Genomic DNA, 26,928 nt, shown 5'->3' on the forward strand with positions numbered 1-26,928 from the left:
TAACCTGAAATCCAGTCCTCAAACTTTTAGTATACATGCTGGATGACAAATTATAAGCCAGAAACCTATATATTTGTTTTCTCCATTATCAGGGCCAATTCTGCTTTATTGTTCTGCAATATTCTACTAAAGCCTTGAGAAAAGGTTGAGCTTTATTTATTTTACTTACAGACAACGGAGGTAGCACTTCCGCCTCAGTAGATTTCACTATTGGAGATGAAAATCTGAACACAGGACTGCCAACATTACTTGCTGGTTGCACCTGTATTTTCAAAAGAATTAAGATTTGTATCTAACAGAAAAACACTCTGGCAAAACAATAGCAGCTACCTGAATTCACTATCTCACAGACGTTCTGCAGTGAAGTTGGGAGATCTGATGTTTGATATTTATTTCTAATCCACAGATAAGAGTTGTAATAAAAGAAAACGAAGCTTGCAAGTGAGCATATAGTACAGCATCATCAAATCCAAATCCCATAAACAAAGAGAAAATAAACTGAGATGCTACTTAGATCTAAATATATTAAATATATGGAAAAGCAGACCAGGCAGCTTAAGAACCTTAAACTAACTCAGCTCAATTGTAGTCAGAGCTTCAGCAAATACCTCAACATGTTAAAGCAGATATCTGCTTCAAAACATACAAAAATATTTCAAGTACTCTAGAACAGATGAATGTTTATTTTACTGCAATAATATTCCAATTATTGCACCCTAGGCTCATATTCTGCACTAGGCTTATACCATTAATGCTACCTCTAATTTAATAACTTAACCTCACAAAAGATCCCAACAAAACCTCCATAGCATTTGAAGCAGTTATACACTTATGTTAACTAGAAATTTGCAAAGATGGACAGAGGCAGAATCAAAAACTTTATGCCTCCCCCCACCTCCACATTGGAATACAACCCTGATTTATTCAACAGCATATAAACTAATGTTGGTTAGTTTCATGAGCACCACGGAAGAAGTTAACATGCAACAAAGCAGATGTATACTCAACCTAAAAAAATATTCACAATATACAACAAAGACTTACCTTGTTCATCACTGCTGTTGAAACAGAGCTTGGTGACGATGAGACAGTACTACTGGCAAGAAAACTAAAGTTGAACGAAGGCAGCGATGCAGTACTGATGGGTAGGGGTACTTTCGGTAGTACTGGTTCCTCCACCTCCTATGTGTAAATTTTAATTGTTGTAAATTTTAATTTTTCACTTTCTTTTAAAAAGTTGTTAATTTTATTTTTTCTCTTTTACAAGACATACTACCTTCCCACCCTGTCTACCTTGATTTCTTAACAAAGTTAAATATAACAGAGCGATCTATAGATTACAACAAAGCAAGTTTTCAAAAGGACTTCAAACCTGCCCACCTCTGTCTGCCACATCATTTTAATTTATGGCAGGCCTGTTTCCATGCGATACTACATTCATCACCTGTCCAGTAAGAATACTGAAAGTTAGCTCAAAACTGTTACCTGTGTAGAACAGAAGGGCACAGATCAGATTTTTTGTTTCCTGTACTTTAAAGATCTAGAGAAACATCACCCTTTCTAATTATCCTCTCATCTCTTCAATTAAGAGTACACTCTCAAGACAAATGAGAAAGTGTTCCTCTTGCAAAATTATGCAGGACAGCTGCCAAAGTTTCTGAAGTCACTGCTGCAGTGAACTTGGAAAAAGAAAATGTTTAAAGAAGTATGTGGGTTCTTCAGAGTACTAAAACCCCCAAACCAAACCAAAGCACAAAATGTCAAAAAAGAAAGCCTGGCTAGCAGCATAGAAGATCACACTCTGGTAAATCTAGTTTATATCATGTATCAGGATAGAAATTTAAAACTCAGAAACCAGTGTACCTTAAAAACTTCTGGTCTTATCCTTGCCTTTTAAACTATTTGATTACCAAGATTAGATTAGTTAGGGTTTAATTGAGAATAGACAATCTAATCACAATTTGCATAACAGTACCAAGATCCACTCAGAAGTGACAAAGCAGAGATCTAAGTTGCTACTACAGAAATGTGATGTATCCTACAGCTTACGTTTCACAGTTTTGATTTTAAGAGCCTATTGGACTTCAACATTCAGACCATTTGTATTATAGAAACACTCTCCAGCATTTACTATTTCTTCATTTTGCATCAGCAAGAAGACTGATTTAAATTTTTTTACATTTAAGATCCAGTAGTAGGCAGCTTTACGTAACATCCAATCAGAAAAATAATCTTCAGGATAGTCATGACCATAAAAACATACATATCTCCACCAAAATTCATTCATTCAATTGCTAATGAGAAACTTTATAGTATGAAGCATCTCCAAGATAATACGACTAAAGATTTCAAAAATATAAACCCAAAGTTGAGGGACTTAAACAGGTAAATAAATTGGAGCCTGCCCTGAAACCTGCAGCAAAAAAACCACAAAACTGAAGTGGCATTATTATAAATTACTATGAGGCAGTAAAACTGGCATACCTAGCTAGCTACTTCAGTAACGTTAGTAAGAGCAATTAACCTAAGAGTCCCTTACCTGTTGTTCTTGTCCAGGTTTTGATATATAGTGTACTCCTCTCTCCCTTCTCATCTTGCCGCCACAACCCACTCCTCCTCCCGAAGACAGACCGTTGGATGCAGGAGTACCGAATGTGGGGTAGGTCAAATTGCTGGCACAGAATAATAGTACATAGGTTAAGGAAGGGGGGAGGGGAATAAAATCAACTTATCAACTAATTGTTTCAAGCTATTATAGCCACTATTAGCCCTAGAACTGACACCTAATCAGAATCACGAACAACTGTTCCACAAGTTGCTAAGTGCTGGTAAATATCTGATGTTCTAAACAGCAAAAGCTGTGTTAGTAAGAGCAGCAATGAGAAGGACATACACAAGAAACAGTCACAACATCCATAAAGGAATGATGACTAAGCCAGAAGACCTGAAATAGAAGAACCGATTTAGATTGTTATTTTCTAATGTTTCCTTTTAATAGTCCAGACAGTGGAAATTTTGACTGCCAGTTCTCTGATTCTGTGATGAGCATGTATCTTTGCAGGGATATAAAAGAACAACTAAAAATACATAAGGCGGGGGGGGGGGGGGGGAGCGTGTGTGCATGCGCCTATGAAACACTGCCAACAGCTCTTATGGAATAGAGAGGCTTAAACTTGTGTGGCAAGCTAATACGGCAAAAGCTTCAGCAGCAGCTCTGGCTTTCCTGGGGCCATCAGCAGAAGCAGCAGAGGTGTTTGGGTGTGCCAACATTCCAGAAGTCTTTTCAGACATGAATACAGATCCCTTTTGTAAGGCATACAAAGGCATTTCTCTGTTCATCACAAAAGCCTAGATCCAAACCAGGAAGATTTCCTAATCCAAGTGGGAAGGGAAAAAGAAAAGAAAAACAAAAAAACCCTCAAAACAAACAAACAAACAAACACCCCCCCCCCAAATCCACGCCACACCGCAAAACAGAAGTGAACTAGGGAATAACAACAATAAAAAGCAGTATGGCATCAGAATGAAGAATCCCTGGAAAAAATTACCATATCAAAGCTTATCCTGCAGGCAAGCAGTCAGTCATTACAAAAGTACATTTGATCACAGTGGAAGACACCAGGTCAAGCTTCCAGAAGACTGAAGAAGAGAATTGGTCTAAACTTGTCAGATACTTGCAAACAGTCTGCTTAGCACTGTAACCACTGAGAGGAAGCCAGATCCTTAAGGCCATATGCTCAAACTTTTCTCTAATCCAAACTGACAATCAATTCGAATTCTGAAAAAAAATCTTATGTCAAAATAGAGCTTTATTCAGACAATTATAGCCTGTCCATAATAGCCCATATTCCTCTTTTCTGTTAACACCTGTCAGCTTCTAAGGGGCAAAGACAGTTTTCTGTCTTCAAGTCAGTCAGTCCAATCTACAATTTTGACCCAGGTTTAAAAACTAAATAGCCTTTGGTAGGCTGAACAGAGAAATACCAAAGTACTGCAGGTTAGCTGCACAAAGGGACTCTGGCCAGCTGCCCCTTATCAGTGTTGTGTTCCTGCTCCAGACAATGATACCCAACATACACTGGCTTTGTAAAAGAATTTTAAACCAAGGACCATCTACTCTACAGACAAAAGTATAACACAGCAGTAAAACTTGTCAACCAAATAAAAAGCAGTATCAGTTTTCTGAATCTCCCTTCTACACGGAGAAGAAAGGAATTCTACCAAAGGCAATTTAGAACAGTTTGAAAACCCACAATTAAAACCTAACATCTGTTAGTACCTATACCAAAACCTTAGAGCCCATCTCTTACACCCCTGAGAAGGTGGTTGCTGTGAAGTCAAACTATTAGATGCCAAAACAAAGGGTTGGTTTGGGGTTTTTTTGCAAGCTGAAGAATGCCCAAGGCAACATAAGAATTGTTTGCAAGATGAACAGAGACAACGAATACGATTCCCTCCTACTGTTCTTTGAAAGGGACGAATCCTCCAAAAAAGGTATCCTTTGAATGCAAAGTGTCTTAATTCAAGCATTACCCAAAAGACTAGTTGCCCATAAGGGAGAGCCATCAATATTATCTGGAGGTGAAGTCATTTTATCTAAATCAAGCAAACAGTGTAATGCAAGACAATCTCCTCAAGAAGAAATACAATTAACAACTCTCCTGGAATTTTGTGTTTTAGAGACAAGTTGGCATTTGGCCTCAGATGATTCTAAAGGGCTCCTGTTTTTCATGCAAACTCACAGAGCAGACAAGTGACTTTGCCATGAAAGAAGCATTAAAAAATTATCTTCCTCCAGGTTTTTGCTTTTTTAAAAAAAACCTAAAAATTAAATATACTCCTGAACTGTAAGTCACTTCACCTTATAAAGAATCTTTCAGAAAGATTAATTCCTTTAGGACAAAGCTTTCAGACTCCAAGCAATTAAATAATCAGCTGAAACTAATAGCTCCCCCCCAAATGAACATCAAGATGCACAAATGATTAAACTCTCTAATAATACAATTTTTTCACTGTATTTTCCATTCCCTTACTGAGAACTGTTACTGCCCTTCCAAAAGAAGACAGGCATGCAGACTGCAGTGACAAAGGAGAGAGCTTTCTTCTTTCAAGTGTTCTAAATGAATAGATTTCTCATACCTTTCAGATGGTTTTACTTGCTGTTCTGCAGGAAAACTCTTCTCTCTCATGCCCTGCAAGTTAAGTTTGATTTATGTCAAGATTTATCTAGATTGTATTTATAAACTATACACAAAGTGAAGACAACCAATCACACATGTTTTGTATTGGTTTTTTTTATTTGTACCGCTAAATATACCTCATCTACTTAAGCTTGTTCCCTAACCGCTATGACTATCCACTTTGATCTCTGGCCTAAAAATCCCATAGATTTAACACCTGGTAATTTTTACATTCAGATTGATACTGGAACCATGGGTGGTTTTTTTCTGAAAGAGATGCCAATCTTGTTTTAAGGAAGGTTTATCAGGGACTCCATCTACACCAAAGTGATCAGAATGGGTAATTGTCAGAAATCTCATTCGGAGCCCATAGCTCACCTGAAAGAGTTTATACATAATGTCAGCGTGTTCCATCAGTTACAACTTTGTGTACAGGAGCATACAAAAAGGAAAGTGTTGTTTCTGTATTTTAACATTCTTTCACTGAGAACAGCCCAACCCAATAGCACATTATCAAGTTCTGAAAATAACCACCAGCCACCTACTGTTCCAAAAATAAAATTAAACCTGTAAAACCTCAAGGTACCTCTTTCACAATGGTTCCCACTGTCTTAATGCTTACCTCAAACATACTATCGGTACTCTGCCAAGAAAGAGCACCTTACTAGAATAATTGGTTACAGACAATCCAAGGCTGTAAAAAGCAGGCAGATAATGACCAGAAAATTTACTTACTTTGTGCTTTACATCTAGCCTCTGGTGAATTTTGCTAGAATCAGTAGCTGGAGTCAGAGACGGTTTAAAATACTGGGTCCGACTCACTGACAGAGAGATTGCCTTTGGTGTCACGAGTTTCTGGACAGGTGGATGCTGCGATTCCATCTTTGAAAGGGAAGCAGCAATCAATTTATCCTTGCACCCGCCCAAATTACCACAGCATTTACTGATGAAAAAAGTTACAGAACTATAAATCTCCCATCAATCTCAGCACCCAGTGAAAATTATTTGGAAGTGTTGAAAGCATTTAGCTTACAGAGGGAAATCACCAGAAAACCAGTTATGAAATCCAAAAAGCTACAGAAGTAGCCAAAGTCTGACTGAATCCTATTTCAGAATTTGGCAGTTAACTTCATAGACAAAATAATTAATGTTACTATAATCAAAATACTCATGTCATTATAATATGCTCCCATTTTCTCTTCTCCTCTGCCCACATTGTGGTATTATTTCTACTGGCTTAACCCATTAATTTAACATTCAAAGTGTTAAGCAGCTAATTATACAGGCTTCCGGTTTCATTTTTCCTACATTTTCCTCCTTTGAAGTTACACTTTCAAAAAAAAAAAAAAAAAAAAAAGTTGTAAAACAATTTTTAAATAGTCTCATTCATTAAAATATGTTCCAATGTTTTAGATTTGCATTAGATGCACTTAAAAGTACTGGTTTGACTTTCCTTGTCAAAGCATTTTCAGAGTTAATTTTTAGCAGAAAGCACTGTACATTCAGCAAAACTTACTTAACTGAATTGTGAAACAAGAAAGACCCCAAAAGGCTACAAGATTTACCAAAGGCTCCATCTGCAGTCTTAAGAAGAATCAGACTTAGGATGCATTCTATTATTTAAGTTAGTAGCAGCAGAAAACTGTGTTTACAATGCAGCTTTAATTCCACAGCATCTCCCAACTCTTGGTAATAAAATTCATGCTGTAATATCTATAAAGTGAATAAAAGTACTTCTTTCTAAAAATTATTATACTCATTTTGAAACCTTAAGTAAAATGATGTTTATCTGAGTTCACAAACCTGTTTTGAGTGAAGGATGGTCCATTGCTGTTTTTAAATGTAAACCAAATAGAATTGGAATCAGAATAGAATAGTTGAGTTGGAATGGACCTACAACAATCACCTAGTCCAACTGCCTGACCACTTCAGGGCTGACCAGAAGTTAAAGCATAGTATGAAGGGCATTGTCCAAATGCCTCTTAAACATTGACAAGCTTAGGGCATCAAGCACCTCTCTAGGAAGCCTGTTCCAGTGTTTGACCACCCTCTCAGTAAAGAAATGCTTCCTGATGTCCAGTCTAAACCTCCCCTGGCACAGATTTGAACCATTCCCACGCATCCTGTCACTGGATCCCAGGGAGAAGAGCTCAGCACCTCCCTCTCCACGTCCCCTCCTCAGGAAGCTGCAGAGAGCAAGGAGGTCGCCCCTCAGCCTCCTTCTCTCCAAACTAGACAAGCCCAAAGTCCTCAGCCGCTCCTCACAGGACATGCCTTCCAGCCCCGTCACTAGCTTTGTTGCCCTCCTCTGGACGCATTCAAGGACCTTCTTAAATTGTGGGGCCCAGAACTGCACACCGTACTCAAGGTGAGGCCACACTAATGGTGAATACAGCGGGATAATCCCCTCTTTTGACCGGCTGGTCATGCTGTGTTTGATGCACCCCAGGACAGCGTTTGCCCTCTTGGCTCCCAGGGCACACTGCTGGCTCCTATTGAGCCTGCTGTCAAACCAGCACCCCCAGATCCCTTTCTGCAGGGCTGCTCTCCAGCCACTCCTCTCCCAATTTATACTTGTGCCCAGCATTACTCCGTCCCAGGTGCAGAATTGTAGAATAGTTTGGGTTGGAAGGAACCTTTAAAGGTCATCTAGTCCAATCCCCCTGCAATGACCAGGGACATCTTCAACTAGGTCAGGTTGCTCAGAACTCTCTCCAACCTGATCCTGAACCAGGGAAGGGGCATCTACTACCTCTCTGGGCAACCAACCTGTTCCAGTGTTTCACCACCCTCATCGCAAAAAATTTCTTCCATATATCTAGTCTGAATCTACCCTCTTTTAGTTTAAAACCATTACCCCTTGTCCTATCGCTACAGACCCTGCTAAAAGTTTGTCCCCATCTTTCTTATAAGCCCCCTTCAAGTACTGAAAGGCCGCAATTAAGGTCTCCCCAAAGCCTTCTCTTCTCCAGGATGAACAACCCCAACTCTCTCAGCCTTTCCTCACAGGAGAGGTGTTCCATCCCTCTGACCATTTTTGTGGCGCACCTCTGGACCCGCTCCAACAGGTCCATGTCTCTCCTGTACAAGGACTCCAGAGCTGGACACAGTACTGCAGGTGGGGTCTCACCAGAGCAGAGTAGACGGGCAGAATCACCTCCCTCGTCCTGCTGGTCATGTCTGTTGTTACAGCAGCCCAGGATATGGTTGGCTTTCTGGGCTGTGAGTGCACATTGCTGGCTCATGTCCAGCTTCTCATCCACCAGTACCCCCAAGTCCTTCTCCACAGGGCTGCTCTCAATCCCTTCATCCCCCAGCCTGTATTGACACTGGGGGTTGCCCCAACCCAGGTGCAGGACCTTGCACTTGGCCTTGTTGAACCTCAGGAGGTTCACATGGGCCCACTTCTCAAGCTTGTCCAGGTCCCTCTGGATGGCATCCCATCCCTCAGGCGTGTCAACCGCACCACTCAGCTTGGTATCTTCTGCAGACTTGCTGAGGGTGCACTCGATCCCACTGTCTTATGTCACTGATGAAGACCCAGCATTTGCTCTTGTTCAATTTCATGCCATTGATGACTGCCCAACACTCCAATCTATCTAGATCCCTCTGCAAGGCCTCCTGTCCCTCAAGAGAGTCAACAGCACCTCCCAGTTTCCTATTATCAGCAAACCTGCTAATGGTGCATTCAACTCCTGCCTCCAGATCATTGATAACAATATTGAACAGAACTGGCCCTAGAATTGAACACTGAAGAACACCGCTGGTGACCGGTTGCCAGCCAGGTGTAGCCCCATTCACTGCAACCCCTTGCACTCTGCCATTCAGCCAGTTCTTCACCCAGCACACTATGTACCCGCTCATCCCACAGTTGTCCAGAAGGATGGGGTGAGGGACAGTATCAAAAGCCTTACTAAATTCCAGAGAACTACATCCACTGCCTTCCCTTCACCCACTAGGTAGGTGACCTTATTGTAGAAGGGTATCAAATTAGTTAGGAATGTACAACGAAAAAAATAAAAGTCATCCAGTCAGATGTTTAATACACTAAGAGCTATTCTGTCTGCTGCAGATCCTTGAAACAAGAAAAATACCACAAAAAATAACTGCAAAAGGCTTGCCTGAGTGCTCAAGTGTTCTGCCAACCACACGTTTGTTTTAGCAGGAAAACATACAACCATCTCCTTGGCACACACAACCGTCTCCTCCCCTTCTCATCAAGGGCTACCCTTCCCCTGCCAAACTTTATGAATTCTAGTATTATGAACAGACAATTTCTCTGCTTTTACCCAGTGACAGCTGTGTGCAACATTCACTTTCTGACTGACGCCAGGCTCTACGCTGGAAATCTGGTAGATCTTTCTTAATGCCTCATCACAGGTGTAGTTCCACAATTTAAGTAAGAATCCATAACAGCTTTGTTTTCAATTATTTGGATAATATTTGTGGTAAAGAAATTACAAGAATGTTGAAAAGTAGAGCATGTAATTTAGCCTATGGCGAAAGATAGTACAGAAAATCCAAGATGTTTGTAAACTCTGAAGTGACTGTAAAATTAATTGTACTTCTAATCAAGGGATTAGCATAGAAACTTCTTGAGACATTCTGTCCATTTTCTCATTAAAACAGCAGATGAAGTTTGCATGGAGGAAAAACCACACTTTTGTTCCTTTGGTTGCCTGATCTTAAAGTGGCCTTTTGTGGGCTTTACAATTTAATAAGCTCAATGATACACCAAATTAAAGTGATTAAAAAACATTACTAGTTTTAATTTTTTTTTTAACAAAAATGAAGGAAATAATGATTTACCACAGCATTATCACCAATTCAGTGCTACCTCCAAATAGGAATTTAGGAACATGAGGTTACAGAAGTGACAACATTTAACAATTTTCCTTCTCCTTACCTTGAGCAGTAATAAAAAACATAAGTATTATTTTTCTGCTCGAAATGAACATGGAAATCTGCACAAGGTCTGTATAATCATTCAATCAATATTTTTCTATTTCTGATCATTTCTGCAAGACAAAGCTTTCCTAAACAAAAGATTAACATGCAACTTAACCCCAAGTTGCAGGACAAGATAAAACTACTTTGTGTGTTCTAGAGGTGTTGTTCTTGATTGACATATCAAGACACTATCACATAAAGATAACATCATTCTTAACCTGAGTAATCTTCTGATTCATCTAATGTGGGTAGAAAAGATATTTTTAGCAATTTCCACACAGCCAAGACAGCTATAATTCACACAGTGCTAATATTAATTTGAAATCATGTGCATGCTGTCATTGAGGTTTGTGACTTTTCTTCTAATAGCTATAAAGCATAGAAAGTTATCTATCTCAGCTTAAGATGTTACTGGTTCTTACCTGTTTTCGTTTGGATTGGAAGCTAGTAATATTCAGCACACTCCTGTCCACAGGCTAAGGGGGAAAAAAAGCCTAAATATTAGAGGATGATTTTTTTCCTAAGAGAGGGTTCCACCCAACAAAAACATGGGGGTTTTGTGATCAACTTACAGAAGACAGTGGACTAGAAACAGAAGACGGAATTCTTTTAGCATCCTGTTGAAAAAACAGTGCAATAAATTAAACTGGACACTACATAAGGAATATCTTCATCCTATACTGGCACATTTACTATGTTTTTCAAACACATGAAATAAAACAAAAGGAGTGCCATTTACCGCCAAAGGACTTGACATCTTCTCCAATGACTGCAAGATGCGCCGCGCTGTGGAGCTTGTCACACCATAGGATTGCACATTTGCTTGTTTAGCTTTCATTTGTCTTCTTACTGGTGGCTGAAAAATTAGCATTGAAATGTTATGATGCTTGATTTTGAATTAAACATGTGTATATTTTATGCTCTATGGCTACACTGATGATATAACCAATACTCTTGTGATGACAGAAAAATGCACTCACTGGGCATTCAAGCCATGAAGAAGAAAATATACTCTACTGACTTTATAGAAGTTTAAGTGGGGCCCCACACATCTTACATACAGGATGAAGCAACAAAAGAAATACTTAAACGTAAAAGGTCATAAAAGGTAAGATGTTAGGCCTGTCAGGTCTCTGAAGCAGTAATCAGGAAAACAGAACTTCAGCAAAGGCTTGTGCTGCAGAAAGTACTTTCAGTAACAAAACAGATCTCAGAGTTTCATGATGGTGTAAGCGTACCATCTTAAAACCAATGTGTACAATCACCTAGGAATTTCTAGTTTTACTTCTCTCGTTTCCTCCCTTCCCCCAAGATTACAGTTGACTGCGGAAAGATCTGATTTGAACTGTAACAGCTCTAAACATATTACACTGAAAAGTAAACTGTTTTATTTGTACCACATGACTTTGAATGTAATTAAAAAGAAACTTCTTTCAGTGTGACTTTTTTTGGTTTTTAAATTATGTTAAACCCCTCATGTAACCACATCATGCTTACCACACTGCTATGTGAAGACAGGAAGCAGACCATACAGCATGTGAAAAACACAAGCAAGACTCACTGTAATCCATGCCACGCAGCAACAAGCAAGCTAGTCTCTCCTTTAAAAGCCTAGTATTTTGGTTCCTCTTTTCAGCATAATCCACATTTATTTTGTAAAAAATAAAAATAGCTGACCAAAGAGGGCTCCTAGCTTACAGGAAGTTTTGAGTATTCTGAAGTTTGATTTAACACCAAGTCAGAACAAACCACAAGTTTTCAAGGTTTCCCGTAAGTCAGGAACTTGTAGGTCCCCTTGTTTCATGGTAGAAATGGACTGCTACAATAGGTCCAGCAAACTCTTATTTCTAGTTCCTTAAATAAAGTTGCTTTTGACTTTTATCTTTTAATTTTTTTTTAAATAAAGGTCATTTTTATTTAAACACATTCCAACCGAACCAGATTTTATTGACTTCCTTTTAGATTCAACTCCAGCTATTGAGAGTTGTCAGCATTTTTAATTTGCTGGTTCATTTTAGAACACAAAGAACTCTTAGGGATAAGTAACTCTTTTCAAGAGCTATCTGAATGATACCAAAATAGAAAGCATTTCATTGTTTATCCTGAGATTGCATTTAGGACTGCACGCCTCCCTGTAGGTAACAGAGGAGCAAAGGATCAGCAAAGTTGCTTTTTAGACACTACTATAGTAAAGAGTGCACAGTTTTATACAATATATTGATAGCATGAGTGTAGGCATGCTCGTGAAAGATCTACAGACAAGTATCAGGCAGGTAGCTTTTGCTACTGCTAACACAAGTTTTCAAAGTTATGCCATCATTGTTTTTATTTACATGTTATTTTAACATAATACAGAGGCAGACAATGGCAGAATATGGAATTTTTTGAAAGACTTAACAACAGAGGAAATCCCAACTACAAACAATTAGGCAGAATCTAAGATGCTACTGTCATTCTTGTGCATTATGACAAGCATTTCTATATAAACTGTTAAAAAAGAACTTACACAGAAATTGTTCTTTTCTACTCTTGTAGGCTGAGGGGGCAAAATAGGAACTGTTGCCACATTTTCAGCTCCTTGCTCACAGCTCTTCTGGCAGCGCTACCCCTTCTGTATTTCAATTACATTTTCTCCCGCACTGCACTACTATTCTCATACCTGATAAGGAGCAAGTCGCGCTTTTGTCTCCCTTGCTGCTGCAGCTGCACCACCGTAAGTGGTCTTTCCAGGGTAAAATGGAGAATCCCCAAGCTGGCTTGTCTTAAAGACAGAAGTGTTTCCCAGTGACTACAGAAAGGTATTACAATAAGTGGTTAGTAAAATGGCTACACATTCAAATTGATTAAAATTAATACTGTGCAGTACTTACAGGAGAGGGAGATCCAAAAGCAGATAAATTGAATGCAGGTTTTTTAGAGCTAGCTGCAGGATGCTGTGAGAGGGAATGAGATCTTTCAGCCTCTGTGGACCAGAGCAGTGGTGCTGAAGTATTTTTTGAAACTGTGATATCTGCCAAAATGACACATGCTATAGGTAAATGCCTTGTGTACATAGAGAACTTTAATACAGAAAATTAAGTCTTACAGAATGAAAAAGTCTCCTAACACTCATTTCTCCAACAATCTTAATCTTCAGAGTTCTTCAAACAGATCAATTTCACATATGGTATGAAAACCAAGTATAAACTCTGAACTTGAAATCTGTTCACAGAACTGCAAATACATTACCTTTCAGTAACCTTTCAAAAGCATGCACAACAAGTGAATAGTATGCTTCTAATGCAGCGCAATTTTATTTTTGTTTATCTCATGGTAAAATAAAAGGGAACTGCATAAACACTGGTGCATCTAAAATTATAAAAGTTTTTCCTATGTTGGTAAAACATAGGAGTCAGAGGCCAGCATAGGTCAGAATTGCACAGGTTTTAAACCTGAAAAATCCCCCAAAGGCTGAACTAGCAGAGTTAACGACCTATTTTCCATGCATGTTTTATAGAGACACACCAGAAAGCTCTAGTGAACTCAGGTTATATTGCTAAACCCTGGCAACAACTACTCCGAATTGTAAAAATATGTTCTCCAGAGAACTTGCTGAGCATGCCTCAATCCCTGTTTATATGGGGGACTAGAAAAAGCTGCAAACCTTCTGTTTGCCCTTTCTCAGTGAGATCACCTAGGTCCCCACCTACATCAATACAACATTTATTTTTTTTACTTTAAAATGGTGTACATTCCTTACTGAATTCAGCAAAAGACATGGCAGTATTGACAACTGATGCCTTCTACCAAGAAAGGCCAAAAGAGCAGCCCAAAACTTATTCAGTCAGAATAGTTCCTTTATTGACTCCTGGTGAGAACACAGGAAAACATCTTGTGTTTCTATTTGTCACCTGTATTTATTCAGATTTAACCAGCTGTCAGTTAGATACTCTGAGTCAGTCTTCCTTCTAGGCAATCAACCTAGCTGTCAAGCTACAGCAACAGTCATCTTCAGTTCCTATTATCCCAGTTCAAGATTTAGAGATAACCTAGCTAAAAATGTGTTTATCAGCACCGATTCTTTGTAACATCAGGGTCTCATAAATGTATTCCAAAGCATGGTTATATCAAAAAGGTGACAGGATTATATATTTCTAAAATACGAAAAATAAAATTTAGTTCTAACATCCAAAGCTGACATTCACCTATTTTATTTACTAAGATGATGTGAAATATTAAAGAACACAAAGTACTTCATGTTACCAAAAAAATCAATTAAGAGAACATGAAAGCTACCTTTATCAGATGCTCTAGAGGAGAAGCCACTAGTTGTTGAGATGTTATCATCATCATGCTGAGAGGTAGAATCTTTTATTTCTTTTACAAGAGACAGTCCAGGACTGCCAATGCCAAGTGAAGAAGATGTAGAGGGCTGACAATGTGGTACTGGGGAATCCAACATGGTACAGTTCAAATGGCTCCGATGAAGAGAGGGCCTTGTTAACACATCTGAGAAGTTCAATGCAGATCTACTTGTGGATGGTTCTAAACAAGAACAGGGAGACAATTAGCTTTCCTATAGGCAAGCTCACAAAAGCCAAAACCTGTTTTCTATCAACAGTCATGCTATTGCCAAGTTCTAAGCACAAAAATAGAGAAGCCGAATTTAACTTCTTCCTCACCCAGATAGGGTTTCATCTAACTGTCTGATTACAACAGCAACACTGCTTGCTAAGTATTAATGTCACATTAAGAAGTAGTTAATGATGAGGTTTTACAACACCAAATTCTGACCCCATGCTCAAGTGCTTTAACACTGGGTCTTTGACTAAATCAAACATGTATAAATTCCTTCTTCTGCAGATAAAGCTTGCAATAAGCTTTCCAAACTTCGAGATTACATGGCAAGTTACAGATAACTCTGCAGTTTATATAATCTTGTAAAAAAGATGATGTTAATCTGAATACATAACATGAAAATGCGTATTTGCAGAGATTTTGGGTGGGTTGGTTTGTTTTGGTGTTGTCGTCGTCATCCTCCCTCCTAAATTCTACCATATCAGGTCATACTACAGGCAAAACATTATCCCCTACCCATTAACTTTTGAGGTTTTGGCACAAAGGACAAGCAAGCGTTGTGGCCTCGATGCACAAACACAACAGTTGCACAATGGGCATTTTTTCTTCATGAACCAAAGGGTTTGTAAACACTGCCAGTGTCCTGCAAGAGGTGGTCTTACAGCTCCAACTTGCCACACAAACGGAACAGCTATTAATGGCTATCTTGCCTGATATCTGGCTAAGTCCACAGTCTCTCCTAGGAATTATAGGTATGAACATGATTTTGAGTCATCATCCTCTTGATATTTGCACTGAAGCTTAAACTAGCTAGTTCAATCTTCATAACCACCACAGTACTAGTAACTAGTTCTCCAAAGCACTGGTAGATTTTTAGGACTGTCTTGTTTGAGATAAAAGAAACCATTATCAGGCTGAAGGCTGGCCAAGCAAAGGAATACAGGCTCTAGCACATTGGTACCTCAGAGCTGAAGAAACAGCTTTTCTAAAATTATAATAGTAATAATAATAAAAAATCTTATTAACTATAGCAACATCCACAGACTGCAACACAAGCTACTAAAGGTTCCGGGTGTCCATCTGCTCCTGATTTCTTGGAGCTAGAAAGCTTGCCATGCAGCTGTTCTTATTGAAAGGTCCTTTCACACAGTTCTTCAGGAAAGCCAACACATGTTCCTCATTCATGAAGACCTTCTCTATTCCTTTATCCAAACTTGTTCTCAAGCTACAGCTACACAGAAAGCAATAAAGCTCCTTATTTACAATTACATGACATTGGTGACAAAGGTATTTCCTCATTATTTTTCATTTTGCCAACAGAAGCAACTGACTTTCCACACAGATGGTTATGTACATGTGCTCAGACTAAACTTCTCTCCTTATTAAAAATTAAGTACCACAAACCTGCTAATTTAAGAGAAACTTAAATGAGAGCATATGCAAACTTACAGAGGAGAACTACAGAAACAGTGAGAGGCATAGATATAAAATACAGATTAATCTTTTATACAGTAAAGTAAGGGGTTGCAAAGTTCTTTGCCAAGGGTCCAAATAGGTTTTCAAAGACCCCACACTAGCCATGCACATACCTTAATGCTACCAAATATTTTAAAAAGAATAATGTCATAAACCAAGTTCCCCAGCTCTCCATTAAACTAACAAGGAACCTTACTAAATGGACTGAAGAAGCCCAAAGGAGAAAAAAAAAATCAGGACATGAGAAGAAATTTTCCTTTGGCATTCTAGCATCTGGTCTTTTGTTTTGAGGACAGCAAAACAAATTAATGTTTTTATTACCTTAGGCAATTAGATAGACTTGCATTCCAGACCTTTTAAAAAGAAAATGTAACACAGCACTCTTGCAAATGAATAGTATCAATAGTTTGCACCTGGCTAATTGACTACCTGAAGTTAACTGATGACTTCCAAGAGCTGTAAGACAACCTCCAGTATGTTTCACAATTACATTTACAGTTTAAAGCTAAGACAGTTTCACAATCAGTTGTTGGGGTTTTTTTTGTTAGTTTGTGGGAGGGGGCATTTTGGTTTTGTGGGGTTTGTTTTTTTTTTTTTAATTCTGTCAAAATGCTCCTTCTAGCTTCCCTTAGAAATTTAGATTCAAAACTACAAATCTGTGGATAAATACAGATGGCCAGAATACTAAATGATTTTTCACATACCTTCTAAATTAATTCTTGCTGATTCAGGCGTGACTCTCCCATCAATCACTATGGTATCTTCATTTGCATAATCATGGTGATAGTTTACTGGACTCTCTTCCTGGTTTGTAGATTCATTTGTATCTACACATTCATCTTCACTTTTATTGAAATACTTCTGTAACCATCCTGGTACAATGTTTTTCACCGATTCTGTCACTCTGCTAATGATTCCCTGCTTGAAAAAAAACCCACCACTTGTTAATTACAGAAACACAGTCAACAGCACACACTGGGATGCAACCTTGCACAGACCTTGAAGACATGACATTAGATAGCAAATATCCAGGTCAAGAATAAGATAGAGGGGGCTGATCCTTGACATAGGACCTCTATACTTCTGGGACACGCATGACAAAAATTCACCTAACATTGATTTACCGCTAACCTATCAGTTTCTGCACTTCCCAGTGACCTTGGCAATGTTCAAAATTAAAATTTCAGCCAAAGTTCAGCAGAGGCTTGTCAAGTCACAAGGTCATCAGGAAATTCTATTTCTAACTAACACCTGATGTACATACTTTTTTGGAGGATGACTCCTCTTAAACACCTTTACTTGAAAAAACATCAAAAACAGAAGCTCAGCAATTATCTACAGTGATAGTGATGACCATAACAGCTGCTAAAATCAGTGAACTCAAATATTTCTAATGCTGAACTATAGTAACAACGTGTATCAAAAAAACCACTGTTACGCTCTGAACAGGGTATCCTGAAAGAAATCCTGGAAGAAACAGCTATAGTTGAGTAACAGATGCCTCACTACAGGACTGTTAAATAGATTCATTTTGATCAAATTTCATTTCATGGTATGTTAAAGTTTTAGGTCTCCAAACGTTAATATTCTGCAATTACTGAATACATAAAAGCCATTTCCATTTTTACATTTACCAATTATTTGCAATGCTTACACTCCATGTTTAATAAATATTTATTTACCATTTTTTTTAGGCAGTCACTTGTTCCCCATCATGCCCTCAAAATTTCTACACACCTTCCTGTCAAATCTCAACCCCGCACAGCAGATCACTTGCAACATGGAGCTCCTTCCCTCTTACACTGACTGCAGCCACAGAACCAGCTGCTAAACTCTGCAAGCTGCAAGCAAACGTGAAAGCTAACCCAGCAATTTCAATGCTTTGGAAAATGAAAAGTAACAAGAGTTAAACAGATTTCTGTTGAACTCCATTGTCAGTTGCTAACACATGTACCAAAGGCTCTGGCAAGGTACTTTGATATTTTTCCAGGTTTAGGCAACAAAATTTTCTAGTCAAAATTATTATTCAGGTGTAGAATATTGAGAATATTCTTTGAACATGTAATCGTTACAGTCTAGTAAACAATTCTGAAACAAGAGCTCTGCTGTATTTAACTTTGTTAAAAAATTTAGCACACAAATGAAAAAAGAAGCCCGTATCACTTATTCAAGTCTTTCATACACAATAATGCAAACACCAACTTACAGGAGTTATAAACAAATTAGACACCCTTGTATCTGGACTCAAGAGGGGGGGTGGGGAAAGAGGAGGAAGGGAAGGTAGAAAACAAGAAGCCTTTTCACAGAAAGAAAGTCATCTTAATTTACAATTTGGCATTTTTCATACTGATCTGGAATTTAATCTTGTACTTGCACAAAGACAGAATAAATATCCAGGGACAGTTTAAACCAGACAGAATACAGTGTAATAAACACATCCATCACAATTACCACACTAAGATGCACACAAGTATGCCATGCTCAGGATGTTGCTGCTATTCTACATAAATACTACGCCTCAGCTTTCCAACAAAAACTACTAACTGCATGTAATACCAGAGTTCACAAACAGTTCGGTGCACAGTACCAGCAAAGAGGCAGTCCCTACTCTATCCCTAGCCCCTCATGTCCACCTTTCCCTGTGACACGCTGACCCCCCTTTTTAGGGCAAATATTTTGCTGCTACGAATAAAAGTGTATCAGAAACTCACAGGAGTTAAAATTTGCCCAGATGAGCAAATGGTCAGGACACTAACGGCATGCAAGGCAATGCTCTTTCCAAAAAGCTAAGCACTACTGCACTCAGTATTGCTAGTGTTTCTCCATCAGAGAATAGATATTATTGGCCATAAAAATAGGCCTATATGATTCTCTTGCTGAAGAAATCCTCCCAGGACTGAAAGCTACCTAAGACTCAAGATGGAAGAAGTCATAGGCATCCAGAAGAGTAAACACCCAATCATTAGTAATCCAAATGAGTAACTGGAGAATCTAGCTAATAATGAACCAAGATGACATTTTACCATCCACATCTCAAACCAGACTGGTTTGACTCTTTGTTGCATATGGCAGCCTTGCTAGTGTTCTCCACATCATCAGCACTTTAAGACTGAGTAACACAGGGTAACTTCCCAAACCAATCCAGGAGCTGGAACTCGCTCAGTGCAGCCGTACTGTAGCAAGTACTAATAGCCTGCTCCAGCTGTCTTAGGCACAGTGGAAGACAAGAAGCATAGTTTTATGCTCCAGAATACTGCTGGCTTAGTGACAAAGCAAGGAAAAGCAAATACACAGAAATGCACCTCCATTTTCTGTCTGCAAAATGAAAATATTGTTTAAAGGCACTGTGAAAGAGCTATGAAGGCATTATGAATGAGCCATCATCAAACACAGATCTTGCTGAAAAACCCCACCTCCCCCCTAAAAGTAAGCCACATATCCCAGGTATGCCCATTCACATACACACACCAAAAAAAACCCCAACCAAACAAAAAAAACCCCACACCACCAAAAAAACAACAACCACCCAAGAAAATGAAAATTTCCTTGTGGCATCTCCTACCTGCCCATCACAGCTGAAAGCTGATCAATAAAGCACCACAGTTGGATTCCTGTCCAAGTCAGGCAGTTGAGGTACCACTGACCAGCTACGCTTTTTAGCATGCACACTTCGTATTCTTGCCAGGACATTTCAGCAAAGTATCATGCCTTACACTCTCTTTAAAGCTGGCATTTTAATCTTACCCTAATTTTTAGTCTTCTTACTCTTCAGCTTCAGCACATGTGTTTGAACATCCTTTCCCTCTCCCTGCACATGCAACAGAAGCCTACCCTGCCAGCAGCAGAGCACTCTCTTGTGCTCCTGTGCCACCAGCTCTGTACTTTGTGCACCCCAGGTTCCCTTGGCACTACCATCTCCCCACACAGGCATCATTAATCCTTCTAGAAGGCTGACAAGGATACCGCACATCTCATTGATGCAAACAGATCTTCAGAGGTGAAATACAAAAGACACGGCACAAGACAACTCTAACAGGCTTATTCCTCCAGCAAAATCTGAATGGACTGCTCAGATCACAATCTCCTCATGCCACAATTATGTACCCGTCCCTTCCTGAACACCTTCATTCACTACAGCTACACCAAACGCTACTGCACAAAACCTCTTCTAGTTCCCAACCCCAGGCTGGGAGCGGAGGAAGCAGCACTGGCACGCAGCTTTAATGCTCATAACTCCTCATTTCTACAGGCCACAGAGGCACCAAGCTTAATATCATGAAAGGGCAAGAGATGCCATGGGGCAATCCTGACTGCGCGTAGCAGCGTTTTAGTGAGTGAATGTGCTTTAGTCCTTAACTGACTGATTTCAGCAGTTTGAGAGCTGCTGTCAGTACCAACGGTTGTCTGCTCATCTTAAATGCACTCATACTCTAGTCTCATCCTAAAATATCAGCAGGAAAGCAGAATAAAACAAACAAAATCCACTGAAAAGATCCAGTGGCTTAGGAATAGATATTTACAACAGTTTTCAAATTCTGTGCATCACCCTAATTGTCTACAGCTCCACTAGATATATCTATGTAGATAAACACCACAGCAACTACAGTTACAGTTACTCAAGGCATATTGCCGTGAGATGCAACTCTAAGCAAAAGATATGTAGGTAGAAATACTAACCAGTAAACAAACAGGAGTCGTAATTTACTACTTTAAAATACAATTTCCTCAAAGGATTTATATAAAGAAAGAAAAATCAATAGGTTATGGTCACAGTTTGACTCCCAAACTTAAAGGCAGGCTATTTCTTTGCCAAAAATATTTATGGAATAGGACAGTTTTCCCAGCTCATAAGGGTCTTTCGCATAGCATAGTGGGGGAAAAGTGCTGGCAGGAGTACTCAGCAATGATGCATTACTGGAAAACATCTATTTTTGTAATTGAGTTGGTTTCAATCTGAGAGGCTTAAGTAAATCCCACTATACAACACAGGACATACTAAAAAAAATGATATATAAGTTATATAAAGGTAATATGCTAACATGAATTTGTCAGAGATGCAAAATACACAACCAGATTAAAGAGCTAATTTCCACTTCACTGTATGCACACTTCTAAAAAGCATCAAGTTTCTACCTCCAGGCCTCTCTGAGATTTCTTTGCTTCCCATTTCAAAGTTCAAGTTATTAAAACATATGAATCAGTAAGTCCTCAAAAAGAAAACCTGCACCTAACGGTGAAGTTCACTGAGATAGAGCAGATAATCTAACCACTTCCAACCATCAAAAAGGAATTTTCATGCTTCCGCCATCCCCCACCATTACCTCATGCCAGCTCTGACGCATAGCAGGCTACTCTTCATACTAGCTGAATTCATTAATCTGGCAAAAAGTACATGTTTCTCTGCTGGTCTAATGAGTTCAACTGGTTCAGTGCCCCAGAACTGGCCCAAGAGAGAGAGAGTAAGATCAGGCAGCCAGGTCAAGAGGAAGAAGAAACAAACTTCTCCCTTCTTTTAGCAATCCTGTGCCCATACTGCCATTAAAGAGATTGTCCCCTTCTCCTCTTCAACTCACCCTTCCCTTGTGCTGCCACTAGCACATATACACAGGCAAGTGACAAACTGTATCAGGGCTCTATCAAATAGATCCAGCCAAAAATCTGTCTACAGACTGTGACGGTGAGGACTACCCCTTAGGGGCATCAGGTCACTGGTCCAGCTTATCATGTGGCTGCATGGGTGCCGATACAAAAGCAGGAATAGAAATGGAAACATGACATGATTGTCTCTTGCAGCAGACAGACTGGCTTAGACTAACCCTGCTTTTGCTATTTAGGGAGTGGTTTCAGTTTGGATGTAGGACAGCAGAGTTTGATATTTCATTTAGAAAAAAGACAATAAAACTTATGACTTAATATGAACAATATGTTACAGGAATTCCATTAATTATGTAACATTTGAAAAACAACAATTTTATTTAAGGCAAGTGGACTAGTTCAGATTTATTTCTAAAAATTATGAAGAAGGGATTATGATACCAGATGCCAGTGTATTTCTTATTGCTTGAAGTGAGCCTTATCTTCCTTAGTCTAGTTAGCTTCAGAATAAACATCCCAGGGAAATTCAGGCGCTGTTTTACATTTTGGCACTGCTTGCACATCTTTACCCATCATTACCACTTCCATCCGAGTGCAAAATGCCAGCGTATGCTCCGATAGATAAATAAGTGTCTACCCCACTAGGTTATATCTTTGTGATGCTTAACGGTTTTATCTCAAGTTTTGTCCACATTTTTAGCTGACAGAGCGACAACATTACAAAAGAGAGCATGAAGTGCAAGGCACCTTCTTCCTTCCTTGTAGGAAGCGCTACATTAGGCTCTAGTTAATCCTCAGTGATCAGTGATGGACACTGTAAATTACTGAGCATACCTTCTATGTTACACTTTGAGACAGAAATCTATCAGCATCAAAACCAAAAAAAAGTAAGATTAAGGAGACTACTTTCACTTACAACTTTACAAGCAGTTTTAAAGGAGTTCGTTCTTAATCTAAGAGGGACTCTAAGTACACTTAAAGTTTTTTTATTGAAAGACTGCCACACTTACGCAATGTGCCTGCAGCTAAGTTTCATAGACAGTGTATAGAATTACATTAACTGAAATGCTGCTCAGACTATTTTTCTTTTCCTGTAAGGGAACCCTGTAGTCTAAACCGATTATTTTTACTTAGCAAGTACAACAATAGCTAAAAAAAAACATTGCATCAGGATAACAAACTATGACATAACCGCAGAGACAAGAAGTTTAAAGTTTTCAAAACTAGAATGATCAAGAAATACATTTCCCATAGCATCAGGTGGTCCTTATACAGCCATTAGTACAAGTTATCAGATTTAGCTAAGTATGATAACATATATTTTATATTTAGGATTTAAATGCACAGTTTAGGCATAAAATTGTCTTATTTATAGGTATTCTTTATACAATAAGATCCAATTCATTACAGTATTTCAACATCACCAAACATAACTGATAATAGAAATGGCAAACTTCCTCTTTCCTGCATTTATGGCAAGTAAGTTTATGCATACAAAGGCTTTCAGTGTATCATACCCCATACTACAGATTTGATACTAGACTCCCAGCAAAGAATTAAACATTTTCCATGCCACTTTGCCTTAAAGCACTCACAAACAAACATGGTATCACAGGCTAATCTATGACACATAGTACTGAGGACGCATTACGTATGTAAAACACAAGCAAGGGCAGGCCAAATTCTGCAACTCCTGAAACAATGGTTAAATGCCATTCAAGGGCAACTCACAGCTTGCTGATGTCCATCCCCACGTCCAATGCTTTCTAGTGCAGACAAGGCTTTATAGATAACTTGAAGCATATATCACAAAATTAAGTACTTACTGCTACAAAATTTCACTCCTGCCACTTTGGAGTAAAATCACAATCTTCAAATAAAAAGACTGGAATTAAATGTTTAAATTCAATGTGGTGTTAGCAAAAGATAGCAAAGTACTCTCACGCTACCTCTAAAATACCTTTTCTATCCATGCTGATCTACAAACTGAGCTGACAATATGAAGTGCTACTTGTTTCGCAAAATGTAATACATCAGTCCTGTTGCACATTCAATGCTATCTTATTCACAAACTTGAACATATAAGTTAAAATGAAGTAACCAAAGAATCATCTTTAATTATTCTGTGACCATATGATATTTTAGCAAAATTCAAAGCCTTCCAACTTTTTAAGCATCATATATAGACATTGTCTAGTGTATAAAAGTTAAACCTCACAATTCATCTAAACCAGGACCTGCAATTACTTTAAATAGGACACATTTGACCCTGCTGCATGCACTTCCTGATTAGATTTAAAAACGTAAGAATTGGTGTCTAGGAGAAACTAAAACTCCAACCCTTGGGCACAGCTGCTTTATTGCAGCGGCAGCGGCTATTGTTATATTCTTTGACATTTTAAGGTAATATTCTGAAACTGTAAAGCCAAGGTAGGCTCACCTCTGCTGCAGGACGGTAATCTTCAGTCATAAGGGGCAGCAGTGTCTTTCTCGCCATATTTTTTCATCACAGCTCAACTGACAGAACCAAGAGCATCTCACAAACATATAACCAGTATCTCCAAATACTGTTCTCTTACCAGTAACACAAAAATTGCCACTGCACATAGAGATTATTTTTTTAGTGATTGAAGGTAATGGCATCTACAAATCTGTATATATTCCACAACGCTGTAAAGTACTTTTAATAACAAATACTAAGGGCTGACATTAAAACAGGTGCACTGTTACAGCTAAATTTAACATGTATCTAGTTGCACCACAGTAATTCCCTAATACAGCTACATTTAAACCAGTTTAAACTTTGTTTACATCTGCTTAGCTCAGGATGACTTAAACTACAAATGCACCTATAATACAGGCTTGCGCATACTGGTATAGTTTTTCCTCACCAATTTAATATTTTGTATTGTAAATATTTCAGTGCCTCACTAGACCTGTAATCCAGTCTCAAAGAAAATGCCAGTTGAACAGTTTAACTCCTTGCTTGGTTTACTTTAGTCTTGGAGGTCACCAGACCTTGAGCTCTAATAGGGGAAGGAGTCGTGAGACTCACCTGCTTCAAAAAAGAGTTTGATTCAAAGTACAATCATAACTAAAAGCAAAGTCAGCCAGCTCTTGAGGACACTCTCACACAACTCCTTCCAAAAGCAGAGCTATAGAGACAATAATAAACAACCTCAGCAAGGAGAAAGAAAATTTTCTACTGGCACAGGCATTCACAAAGCTAGCGTGTGTGCTAAAACTGTAGCTGTAGGACTTCAGCGCATGTTGATGTCCATGTGTTGGCATATGCATTTTTTCCCAGCAAAAGTGAATGTAAAGATGAACTTATGCTTACTTTAAAAACCACAGTGGTCACAACCAAGCCAAATACACACAAAGGCACTGTAATTAAATGCAACATGCAATTATGAGGCGAGTTATAGAAACTCAAAGGAAACTCCCCGCTCAGAAATACTAGTACTGCTGCCCCAGCTTTAGTGCTGTTGCATTTCCTAGACAAAGGGGAGAAAAAACATTTAAAGTATTTTCTTGTCACAAGAAGGGGAACATATTTGTAAACCCTCCAACAAAAAACAAAGAAAAGCAAATCTCATAGTTATGAGAAGATCTTTTAATTAGTAAGTATTTTTGTACAGTAATCTGGGCTACCACAATGACAAGTACTGTATCAGCAAGTTGCAAAACTACTTATGCTTCAGGCAAAGTCAAACAAGCTAGTTCATACTTGCCTTCACTCAATTTTAAGATGGTCCAACTGACTTGGCTTAAAGGGGTTTAGAGAGTACTTAACCTGTCCCTTCCATCAAGTTGTGGGTATAAGTCTCCCACCAGAGGTGGTGACAAATAGCTGCTAATAACACTACCTTCAAGTGGCTCAACTGTTAGCAAAATTAACATCTCTTTGGCTTAAAAGCTGCATTTAAATTGTACCTTCAGTTAGACAGCTGTAACAGGCAAAAAAACCTGTAGCTTAAGGCTTAAGGACAAAGCAAGTCAAGACTTCTAAGAAATAAAATAAAATATGCAGTAGCAAGAAAAGAATATAAAAAAAAAAAAACAACAGAATGCAGTGGCACAAGAGATCAGTACAAGGGAAAACAAGAAATATGCCCAAATTTAGGGCAGTTGTTCATGAAACTGCATAGATAAGTAATTTAATACCCAACAAGTAATACAAAATTGCGCCTAATGGCTAGAATTCTTCATTTGAAAAATATTGTGGGCACTTAATAATTCTGCAACATTGAGGATTTATACCGTACGTTACAAAAAGCACAGAGAAGCGTTTTCATTATATTGTCTTAGTAGTACATATCAACAAACATATACTGAGGAACATCTCCTGCCCTTCTCTCATGGCTGTATAAATATCACTATTCAACTTATTGTAGGTATACAATAGCTACACAATTAATACTGGATTGATTACACAGAACATTAAAAAGCAAAAAAACCCAGAGTTTTTGCAATTTAACAGCAGAAAAATGGATAAGCATATCACATGACCTACCACTAAAAAAACAGAAGACATTTAAAAAAAAAAAAGGTCTGGAAAACAGCAATCCTAGAGAAAAGCCTCTTAGCTATTCTCTTCTTGAGGTCAACCTTGCAATTTACTCTAGATAAAATGCAACAGTGAGATGGAGGCATTATTTCTTCCCTCAAAAAGCAGCACAGCCCCGAAGACAGAATGAGAGGATGGACCAACAGAAGGATTACCAACCTAGAGTAACATTGACATTTATGCTGAAACCACGTCTGTGCATACTCTGTGGTCCAACAGCAGCACTGACAGAACCGCGCACACAGAGAAGCTGTATGGCACCCCAGAGGTCACCTACTCCAATCTCCTGCTCAGAGAAGGGCCAAGAACAGCAGGTCACCCACAGCTGGGCCCACCTGGGTTTTGAGCACCTCCAGGGATGGAGAGCTCTCACTGCAGTTCTTCCAACTTGTTGACTATCCTCACAGTTAAAAGATTTTTCCTAATACAAAATCAGAATTTCCATTTTTGCAGCTTGAGTCCATTGTCTCTTTTCTTATTGCTATGAACCTCCTAGAAGAGGCTTGCTATGCCTTCCCTCTACTCTCGTTAGGTATTTGCTCTTCTTAAGCTGAACACACCCAGCTCTCTCAGCCATGTGCCTCAGCCCCGTAACATTTT

The 26,928-nt window shown here is 38.8% G+C and overlaps 1 protein-coding gene across 4 annotated transcripts in view; it reads right to left on the reverse strand.

Annotated features, from left to right (window-relative positions):
• Nucleotides 1-26,928, reverse strand: part of NUP153 (nucleoporin 153) — a 46,340-nt gene that overhangs the window by 13,432 nt on the left and 5,980 nt on the right. For 2 of the 4 annotated variants that reach the window (XM_052813898.1, XM_052813724.1), the window contains exons 2-13: nucleotides 16,868-17,084; nucleotides 14,406-14,654; nucleotides 13,001-13,140; nucleotides 12,790-12,918; nucleotides 10,870-10,986; nucleotides 10,703-10,747; nucleotides 10,553-10,606; nucleotides 5,916-6,062; nucleotides 5,140-5,192; nucleotides 2,540-2,672; nucleotides 1,045-1,182; nucleotides 170-262 (exon numbers count right to left, since the gene is read on the reverse strand). In XM_052813898.1, coding sequence (XP_052669858.1) covers nucleotides 170-262; nucleotides 1,045-1,182; nucleotides 2,540-2,672; nucleotides 5,140-5,192; nucleotides 5,916-6,062; nucleotides 10,553-10,606; nucleotides 10,703-10,747; nucleotides 10,870-10,986; nucleotides 12,790-12,918; nucleotides 13,001-13,140; nucleotides 14,406-14,654; nucleotides 16,868-17,084 — 1,515 coding nt within the window. The remainder of the gene's footprint in view (nucleotides 1-169; nucleotides 263-1,044; nucleotides 1,183-2,539; nucleotides 2,673-5,139; nucleotides 5,193-5,915; nucleotides 6,063-10,552; nucleotides 10,607-10,702; nucleotides 10,748-10,869; nucleotides 10,987-12,789; nucleotides 12,919-13,000; nucleotides 13,141-14,405; nucleotides 14,655-16,867; nucleotides 17,085-26,928) is intronic. The other 2 variants (XM_052813812.1, XM_052813974.1) reach the window with 2 other exon arrangements.

The sequence above is a fragment of the Harpia harpyja genome, chromosome 1, assembly GCF_026419915.1.
Source record: "Harpia harpyja isolate bHarHar1 chromosome 1, bHarHar1 primary haplotype, whole genome shotgun sequence".
Taxonomy (NCBI): domain Eukaryota; kingdom Metazoa; phylum Chordata; class Aves; order Accipitriformes; family Accipitridae; genus Harpia; species Harpia harpyja.